The sequence below is a fragment of the Fusarium tjaetaba genome (assembly GCF_013396195.1).
Source record: "Fusarium tjaetaba strain NRRL 66243 chromosome Unknown NRRL66243_c0000119, whole genome shotgun sequence".
NCBI classification, from domain to species: domain Eukaryota; kingdom Fungi; phylum Ascomycota; class Sordariomycetes; order Hypocreales; family Nectriaceae; genus Fusarium; species Fusarium tjaetaba.
The window spans coordinates 53,745-63,989 of record NW_023501315.1 but is presented as its reverse complement, the minus strand read 5'-3'; the positions used below and the strand labels follow the sequence as shown (position 1 = coordinate 63,989).

The following is a 10,245-nucleotide window of genomic DNA, read 5'->3' as shown; positions in this document are numbered from 1 at the left end:
AAAAGGTGAAGGGAGCTTCTTACCAGTAGACAATCGTCTCCGTGCTTGTGCAAAAGCAATGTGCCAGTTTCGAGAGGAACCACGATCTCTTCTCGAGACGACCTTCGATCTCTTGGGTAAAATACAGTCTCACCCCCAACACAGCCCTCAGAAGCGGATGTCAAATAGAGCAACAAGGTCCACGTGGTTCTCACTGGTAGTGGAGGATTCGAGGGCAACGTCAGGTTGTTCGAGTCGTCATCTGGTGGGTGGAACACACCTTGGTCAGCTAAGGTGCGTATGTCGAGTGAGAAGTAGGAGCCATAAGATGGATGGATGGGTGCTAATTATGGAACGATTGTGAAAGGACAGGCAAGAGGATTGCGTCGTTATGCCATTGAGGTCGCTACGATGGTCGCCGAACGGACAGTTGTGGAGATGAGACTTATAAACGTACAATGGCAGTCAAAAAACTGGCCTTTCGAGTAACGATATACGCGAATGTTAGGATTCAGCCCAACAGGTTCACCACCCCTTCGCAACATTAACTTTGCTGTCTACGACATCGTAATCATTCGACACGAAGCAAGACTTACCACTTCTCGTTAACATCACCGTCTAGCAAGACATCTTTCAACCCAGTTTGCTCCCATAAGCGAGTAGCAAAGTCATAACTATCAACCTGGAAGCGATCGTTGACACGAACTGCTTCGCCCCGCTTGGGACGACCTGGCGTTGTTTGTAGAGGAAGAGTTTTTAGAAAAGTGACATAATCGCGGCAGAGCGACCGCGGGAAAAACGAAGGTATAAGAACAACCTTGGAAGTCAATGGATGGGGTTCAGGAGCCAAGTCAACTATCGGGAGAGAAGGCTTGAAAGCTGGCCATGATGGAGGAACTGGTGGCGGCGGCGCTGAGGCTTCCACTTTGCCTGACTTGGGCCCTTTATTTTTTATTTTCGGCATACTTTTCAAAAAGCAAAGTAGCGAATATTTATGAGGCGGCTGCTGGGCTGAGGGGAGAGAGGTTGCTGATGTTCTTTATTGACTTGGCACGACCTGACATGACATGAGACAGTGATAGTACTTGAGTTATGTAGATATCCACTACATTTGCGACTGCAGTATGCAATGAGCGGGGTATCATATCCCTAAAAGCAATATCGAGCAACTACCTAAGTTAAGGTAAGAGGAAGAAATAGGCGTTCAAGCGATTTACCTTACTATTCCAGCATAGTTATCCGTCACAAACGCTGCCGCCTAATAAAAATCAGCGGATCACGAAAAGAAAAATGCCTATTCTTGCTTCTTTAGTGAGCTCATGGCTCGGGATACCCAGCTCTGATAAAGGTTCAATTCCCCAGGAAAACCAGGAAACTTCACCAGCCCAGCAAAGACCATCTGCCAATGTTTCAATCCCACCAGCAACACCAGCAACACCAACTCCACCAACTATCTCTGCTGCTCCACAAAGAACATCGCCAATAATAGCAGCACAGCAACCGTCATGGGACCGTTCAATTCGACAGTTCGGTCTGCTTCTCACCGGTGCTGGGTTCCTTGCTGCATCTGTTGCTGTATCAAGACGTTCAGTGCTACGAATGCGGCACGATCTCTTGCCCAAATTTTACACTTCCAACCGACACCAAGTCAAGTTTGACTCAGGTGACAGATCTTTACTCGCTGTGCAAGCCCTTGGACTTGCCACGCTCAACGTCATGAGCTTTGGAGTCATGCTGGTTGGAGGCATTTCCTGGGCATTTGATCTCTCCTCGATAGAGGAATTGAGGCAGCGGACACAGGCTGTGACCCGTAGACCCGGGATGGTGAGCCCTGAAGATGAAAAAGCAATGGAGGAGTTGATAGAGGGACTTATGGGCAAGATGGGAATGGAGAAGCCACAGAAGCCTTCAAGCATTCCCCAAGAGGATGAGAAATGATGGCCTTGTGTCGTCTGTTGGGCCAAGGCGCTCCTCGATACTACAAAACTGAGCAGAGCTTGGCGTGTAAGATACGATGTATTCATATTATGCGAGATGGAATATTCCAATCACAAAACGACTCCTGCCTGAAGAACATTGGGCATTCAATCAGTCGTATTGAAATATCATACAGTAAATTTGCCCCAGAAGGAGGGATCCCACATAGTAAACATGCAGCGTAAGCTCTTCATTAATCATACGCAAAGTAAATAATCCCTAAAGCACTAGCGAGCCAAAAACCATCCTAGACACCATCCGCCATCCATCATGCCCGCCTCCCAAGCCTTGCAAACCATTACAGTACCCAGACCCTGAACAAATGCTTCAACGCCCCATCAACATGTTTCCAGCTCATGTGTGTATCCTACATTCGCCTCCTTGTTCAACCACCCTACCTTTATAGGAATCCTTTTGTGAAGCTGGGGACCCTACTAAGGCTACTCTTCCTCCTGGGAATATCCACCATGGATGCATCATCTCCTTCGCTGACCCGCCAGGGGCCCATGCGACTCCGGACACTACCCATGACGCTGCCCGACCCCTTGTCGTTGCGGAGGTTCTTCAATCCTGCCAATTCGCGCTCCAGTCGGGCAATTTTCTCTTTTTCTTCTCGGAGTTCACGTTCAGCTCGACGAGCTGACAACTGATTTTGGGACTCCGATGACTGTAGCTCCTCGATGGTCTTCAGAAGCTTCTCGACCTTGTCGCGCATCCTTGAGACATCCTCTGAGAGCTGTGTGTTTTGTTTGTCCTTGCGGTCGATCTGACCTTGCATATCCTTCACGATTCGATCTACGTTTCGAACGGAGCGTTGAGATTTGCTACGCTCAGTCTCCTGGTCTTCGAGCTGTGATTCGAGCTGCATCATGTTAGCTTTGATCGAGTTGTTTAGTGTTACAGGAGCAACTCACCTCCTGAATACGTTTGTGCAGGAACTTGACATCCTGGCTGGCGCTCGAGTAGCCCTTGGTCTCCAGATCAACAAGTTTGAGTTGGGCCTCGTTGAGAATCTTTTCCAAAGATGCCTTTTGTTGTTGCAGTTGAATGCTGTTTTCGCGCTCCACCATGACGTCCTTTTGTACCTCCGTTACTAGGGCTTCTGCTCTGCGCATCTTCTCCACGGCAGCGGCCGCAATATCCTCTTGTTGGGCGAGGTGTGACCTTAGTTCCAGAATCTCCTTGTCCATGTTGGCGGCATTGCGCAGAGAGGGACTGTCCCCCTTCACAAGGTCCTCGAGCCCAGATTTCGCTTCCTCGAGGCGAGCCTCAACATTTCGCTTCTCCCGGAGAAGATGATCCCGTTCTGCTGTGATCTCGTCCACCGACGAGCGGAGAGTACGGACTTGAGAGAGCAATGTCACAACCTTTCCTTGAGCTTCGTTGTGAGCATTTACTGCCTCATCACGAGACGAGGCGACATCTGCCAATGTTGACTCTAAGCGAGCCTTCTCCTTAGACCAGGTTGAGCTGTTGAGGACTTCATCATCCCACTTTGACCTCAATTCATCAAGTTCTTCTCGGAGGCGGGCAATCTCTGCTTGTTTGAAGAGCCTCTCCTCACGAGCAAGATCAAGTTCGTTAGTCAATGTAGCGAACTCGGCCTGATACTTCTTACGAGTCTGCTCCATACTCGATTCCTTGTCCTCGATCTCCATGGCTCTCTGGTTACGGTAGTCCTCGAGTTCGTGCTGAAGTCTCTTCTTAGCCTGAGTGGCAGCTGCCAAATCTGTAGAAATATCCTCAACCTTCTCCTCAAGGCGTTGGTTCTGGCGTTGGAGATCCTCAATGCTGGCATCCATCTTCTCACGTTCTGCCATGACCTCCGCATATGTGTCTTCGGCTTCCTTTGCTTGGGATTTGGCAAACTGTTCGGCACGGCTAGCTTTGAGAACAGCGATCTCGGCTTGTTCGAGCTTGCTGAAGTATTCGTCTGCTCGGCTCTTGTACATTTCAAGACTTGAAGAAACATCTGCAAACTTCGAGGTTTCTGCATCGAGACGAATCTGAAGATCTGCAAACTCTTGGAGAAGCTGATTTCGATTCTGTGCCTCTTGCTCTCTTGCTAGAGTCATTTCTTGCAGGTCAGACTTGACATCACGGAGCTCGACTTCGGCTTTGGCGCGATCGTGTCGTAGTCGCTCGAAGTGTCCCTTGATATCGGTCAACTCCGCCACGGCGTCTTTGTGACTATGAACCAAGGCTCGACGAGAGTCTTCTTGGCTATTCAGGACCTCCAAAATTTCTTCGTGTGTGCGTGTCTGTACATCCCGTAATGAAAGCTGTCCGGATCGAATTGTGCGCTCCAAAGCAGATACCTTCTTATTAGAGTCATCGAGCATTTCATGAAGACGAGTATTGACCATCTCAAGTTTTTGAATGCGACGCAAAGATGGGCTTTGGTCGTCGTAATTCTCAGGTATAGGCGTGCTTCGATCGATCTGGCTCTGTAAGTGACGATTTTGCATTTCCTTAAGTTGAAGCTGATTCTGAAGTTCCTCGACTTCGGCTTTCAAATCCATACGGTTGTTGATGTTGAGTGTGTCGATGGTTCGATCGGAACGTGTTGAATCTTGAAGATGGTCGAGATCCTGGAAGCGCCGGGTGGGTGTGGAAGTATTTGAGTAATTGCGAGCATGAAGCTTAGCTGCCCTCTTCTGAGTTGGTGACCCTTGGAAGGGCGCCTCATTCAGCTGGATCTCTTCGAGCTTGGGCCGGCTAGCAGGGTCATTCCTCGACGCTCGCATTTCACTCAGTTGGCTCTCGGCGTTTGTTCGAGCTGCTGTTTGCACACGAAGGTTTTGCTGGAGCTCCTCAACCTTTCTCACAAGATCAAAGTTCTGAATGAGTACATTTTCATCAGCTCCATCCGACTGAGGGGGGATGGGAACCTCTGGATCAACAGTCCGTAGAACATCAAGCATCTGAGCTCGCAGCTCATTCACTTCCTTGTCTCGTGTGTCCATGGATGTTTGTAGGGTACGAATAGTAGTCTGAGCTTGAGTTCGTAACTGCCGCTCTGACTCAATGGTTCTATTTGCTTCAGCCAGCTGCGCTGTGAAGGTAGAAGTCGCCTTTTCAGCATTTCTGCTTGACTTGACTTCACGGGCAACCTCATGGCCGAGATCTTCCAGGCTGAGCTGCAATTTCTCCGCTCTTTTCTCAAGTGATGCAATGGCGAGTTGAGAATCACCCAACTGCTTGTTGAGTTTTGTGTTCTGCTCTTCCAGCCGAGCCTTTTCGCGCTGGAGAGATATGATCTGACCTCGAGAAGCTTCACTGGCGCGTGAACTAGAACGAGCAATCTCAAGCCCCTTCTGCTGTAGTTTGTTCAGCAAAGCACGATTGTCATTCTCTGATGCTGTCAGGCGGCTCTTCACAGTGGTCAACTCTCGTTCAAGTCTTTCTTTGGCTTGGTCGTTTTTCAAGCCAAATTCGCCTGATTCAAGGATCAACTTGTTGAGATCTTCAATCTGGTGGTTTAGCTTGGCGCACTCTCCTTCAAACCATTGAAGCCGTTCCTGTGCTGCATCGAGATCTTTTCGAAGACTGTTCTCGCGGTCCAGGGCTGCCTTAGAAGCTTGTCTCTCGCCAGCGACCTCGGCTTGCATTCTTGCCTCCTCAGCCTGTGTCTTCGCCACTCGAAGGCGGCGAATCTCTTGTCTTGCTTCGTCACGTTCTTTCTCAGCAGTAGTCCGAGCCTCCATTGTTCTCCGTAAGGTATCCTGCTGGGCATATAGTTCCTTCTCGATGATGATTTTTGACTCATTAAGACGATCGAATTCATCCTTCAGCTCTTGGTAGCGGTGCTCACCGAGCAGTTGGACGTCATCTCGAGACTGGCGTTCTCGACTCAGATCCATCTGTGTCTTGTACAGCTCATCCTTCAGATCCTTTATTTGTGACTCGAGGACTTGGCGATTCTGATCGGCTTGTGCGTCCTCCGACAGACGTGCTTCCAACAAGTTCTTTGCGTCTTCGGCCTCTCGCTCCAGTTGAGATTGCCGAGACTTCATGGCTACAAGTTCAGCTTGAGCCTCACGGTACTTCTCGGCGTTTTTCTCCTTCTCAGTGGTCAGAGACTTTTTCTGATCCTCAAGAGACTGACGCTCGCTTTCGAAGTTCTTGTTGTCGGTTCGCAGAAGAGCAAGTTCACTCTCCTTTTGTCGAACAAGATCTTCGTAATCAGTCGACGTCTTGGAGAGCTCGTTGAGCTGTCTCTGGATATCTTCGTTCTCATGAGTAAGTTGAGTTTCTCGGAGCTTGGTTGACTGAAGCTCTCTTTGAGCTGCGTTGAGTTTAAGCTCCGAATCTTGGTCGAGCTTCACAAGCTTGGTCTCCAAATCTTGAACCTTCCTTTCCTTGACCGATAGTTGACTCTGAAGCATCTTGATTTCATCTTGGAGGGCAAGTTCTTGCTCGCTACGTTCGGCCTGCCTCTGAGTTATGTCAGCCATTGATTGTTCAACTTCGCTGATCTTTGTGCTCAGTCCCTTCTTCTCCTCCTCAAGCTTAGCAATGAGGGTGGCAGCTTGCTCGAGCTGAGAACGATACGTTTCGACATCTCGTTCCGCCCGGTTCTTGGCATTAATAAGGTCGTCTAACTCGTCTTCTAGCCTTTCCTGGTCTTCAATTGCTCCTGCAAGCTTCTCCTCGAGCTCCGCTTCTCGAAGCTGAAGCCTCTTGAAAATTTCCTCTTTGTCTAAAGCAAGCGCGCGCTCACTCTCAAGAGTTTGCTGGATTCGGACCATTTCAGCGTGACAATTTCGCCGTTCCTCCTCAAGCTTCATACGATTTTGGGACTCCAGTTGCATCCTTTCGTTCAGATCCTTGATCATTGCATCCCTTCGCTTGACTTCTGTGGCTGTACGAGTGGTACCAAGAAGAGGCTTCATTTTCACAATCAGCTGCCACCATGGATTTTCCGCCAAGTCCAGGTAAACGTTAAAGTTTCTTTGGATGATTCTGGTGGCCTCGGTGCGAAACAGCCTCTTATAGGCTGCCCGCCTTTGTATAAACCCTCGAGCGACCGATTGAAATCTGGACATAATTTGGGTGATTAGAGCATCTCGTTGTTCCTCAAGCTCTGCAAGGACACCCGCGCGGAAGAAGACTTTGGTCAAGCCCACCCGGTATAAAGCGCGGTCAAGTCCAAGCTTTTCAAGCATAAGACTGGCCGCGGCCTGTCCTTCGAGATATCCTTTGGGCATATCCTGGCAAAGGACCTCATATCGCTGTCGAAATTCTGCAAAGGGAAGTCTGTTGGGGAAACCAGTCCTCGCGATTCTAATACCTTCCAGAACACCATTGCAGCGTAATTGGTCAAGAACAAGGAGATTGTTGAACTGCTTTGGCTTCTTTTTATGGTTGGGGAGGATGCATCGAACAAAATGAGGGTGGGTGGAGTGGAGTTGTGCCATGAGACTGTGAAGATGCTCCTTGTGTTTCTGGGCGACTGTTCGGAAGAGCCCTCGCTTGACTCTGCTTCTTCCAGTGGCATGATCCTCCTCAGATTCAGCACAGTCAGAAAACAGGGAAGCGACGTGCTTGTTCGATGAAGCAGCTAGAAGGCGGGTGATGTTATCATTCAGAGGATCTTTGTTTTTCTCTAACCATCCTTCTGTAGAGTACTCGACCTCGGCAGCGTAGTGAGTGAGAATGAAACCCTGACCTAGACGCGAGGGTCGATATTTCGTTGATTTCTTGTCCCATAAAGAATTGAGCTTCTCAGTGAATGACTTGTCCGTAGCTTTGGGCATAACGCAATCCTCATCTAGGCAAGAAAAGACACCGATTGGATTCGACAGTTCAATCAAGTCAATCGTGGGCTGCAGATCACGACCAAAATCGATGAATTTCCATTCAATCTGCTCACGTGCATATTCTTCTTGTTCCAGGACAAACATGTGATGATTGAAGAATTGCTGCAACTTTTCGTTGGTGTAGTTGATGCATAGCTGTTCAAAGCTATTCTGTTCGAAAATCTCAAAACCGGCGATATCGAGTACTCCGATAAAGTGAGAATCCTCCAGACCCATGCCAGTGCGATCAAGCTGCCCGTTGATTCTGTTGACGAGATCGCCGAAACCGCGTTCATATATGCCCTTTGAAAGAGCGTCTAAACCAAGTCGAACTTGCTCAGGGGTTTGTACCTTCTCAACCCATTCTCGGCCTGCCTTGACTTTGGGGTGGAGGAGACCTTTCAAGAAGGGCTCTAATGGTACACCAAGAAGCTTACACACTTTTGCGGCTTGCTCTTTTGCATCCGGTGCCAGACGGGCTTGGTCTGCAGTGCGGCTTTCCTTGACAACGGTGATGTTGCCCAGGTGTAGCACCGCGGCCACAGTTCGCAAAATAGACCTCTGCTCTTCATCCGAGAACCCCATCACGTTAAATGCTTCCATGAGGGATTCCCATTCATCATGGTCTGAGACACCCACGATTGTGTCGTGGCCATCCCTGGTATAATTGAAATCTTCGACGGTAAGACCATCGATCAAGAATTCCCTCTTCAAGCTGGAGCTTGCACCTTTGAGAAGTTGGTAGAATACGTGGTAATTTCGTTCGTGGGGGTTGATATGTACTACTCTGGACTTTTCTAGCAGATACCAGTCGATATATGCGCCACAAATAGCTCCATTTCGAGTAAATTCAATGCGAATGAATTTTCCGAATCGTGAGGAATTGTTATTGCGGACTGTCTGAGCGTTTCCGAATGCCTCGAGAATTGGGTTTGCTCGAAGAATTTGTTGTGAGAGGTTAGAATGGTGAGGTTTGTTCTTGATTGTCGAGTCTGCCTGAGCAACAGCAGCGAGGTATTGAATGACCTTTTTCGTGTTCTCTGTCTTGCCTGCGCCGGATTCGCCAGTCACTAAAATGCTCTGGTTCTTCCCCTCTTCCACAAGATTGCGGAAGGCTTCATCAGCCATAGCAAAAATATGAGGTTTCGTGTCCTCTCTGTTCCGCCCACGATACATGTTGATGTATTCGTTGCTGTAAATAGGAATCGAGGCGTACGGGTTGACGGTAACAAGGAAAAGGCCTGAGTACGTATAAATCAAATCGGCCTGGTATCGCATGTGAAGGTTGTGGACAACTGATGCCTCGTTCAAGTGTGTCAACTCGGCCATATCGTTTGCCTTGTCGAACTTGGCAGGGTTCACTTTGTCAACACTCTCAGCATCGACGCCTCTTTGCTGAACAAATGTTAATATACGGAACGTCAATCATCGGCTGATACTTACAGTGCCGTCATCGCATTGCACTAGTAACCGATTCCCATCCATTTCTTCGACGATCCATCCCCGGACGAATGCGGCTTGCGGATCCTTAAGCCAGACGTAGCGCTTCCCGGAGAAGTCATTTTCGCCTTCGATACCCTTCACTGTATCATGGCGTTTCATCTCCTCAGTCTTGATGAATGACGGTGCAAATGTCGTCGATGTTGGAGTGCCGCTCTTGGAGTCACTGCGTTGCTGTCTCGGCGCTGAGCCGGAGAAGCCATGAGTTATTGCTGATAATGATCCATTCGACTGTGTCCGGCTGTGTCCTGGAGGTGTAGAGAGCCCAGGAGTTGATGAAGGGGAGGAGAATATGGCTGACTTGGGTCGCAAGTTGGTATTCGTAGCTGGAGAGGCAGAAGTCGTTCTCGCAAAAGGATTACTGCGCCGATGCGCTGTGCCATTGGCATTGGCGTTGAAAGACATCGTGATGAGCCCACATGAACAATTGGTTGTATTGCGGTCTTCTCGACCAGAGACTCAACTCCGGGTTGTGTGATTACGCAAAGTAAACAAATCAGGCAGGGTCGAGAAACAATAGGGAAGCGCAGTTTCTGGTCTTCCAGTTATTAAAAGGCGAAATTATAACAAAGGTGTGGTCGGGATTCACCCTTTCATGAACATGCCATGAAGCAATGCAATGCAAATGCAAGTATTGGGATAGCACAGTTGGGCATGGAAAGACATTAACATCATCGATCTATTCAGCGCGTTGCCAGGGACAGCTGACGGGGAGTAAACAAAGCTATGTCATGTGATCTAAGCGCCCGGCCCGCGCTAAGCCGCATGCGACTAGACGCGACGCATATTCCTGTCAAAGACAACTCGGGATTATTCCTTCAATACGGAGTACAGTACCTACTCTATCACGTCTAGGGCCGCTTGCCAACGAAACCTTTCGACAAGCAGACCAGTCAACGTACAAAAAGAAGAAGTCACGGTGTTGACTGTTATGACTCATTACGAACTCTCGATTTCGAACTGCAACTTTCACTGCTCGGGGTTTGCA

At 49.0% G+C, this 10,245-nt stretch overlaps 2 protein-coding genes across 2 annotated transcripts; one reads left to right on the top strand and one right to left on the bottom strand.

The window, feature by feature from the left end:
* Positions 1-1,269: 1,269 nt before the first annotated feature.
* Positions 1,270-1,917, top strand: FTJAE_6102 (uncharacterized protein; the record flags this gene model as incomplete). The annotated part of the gene is made up of 1 exon (XM_037352681.1): positions 1,270-1,917. The coding sequence occupies one exon, from the start codon at positions 1,270-1,272 to the stop codon at positions 1,915-1,917; it is 648 nt and encodes a 215-aa protein (XP_037206780.1).
* A 439-nt stretch (positions 1,918-2,356) lies between these two features.
* FTJAE_6101 (myosin heavy chain) lies at positions 2,357-9,662 on the bottom strand (the record flags this gene model as incomplete). Its single annotated transcript, XM_037352680.1, has 3 exons — positions 2,357-2,818; positions 2,871-9,152; positions 9,201-9,662. The coding sequence occupies 3 exons, from the start codon at positions 9,660-9,662 to the stop codon at positions 2,357-2,359; spliced, it is 7,206 nt and encodes a 2,401-aa protein (XP_037206779.1).
* Between the last annotated feature and the right edge of the window lie 583 nt (positions 9,663-10,245).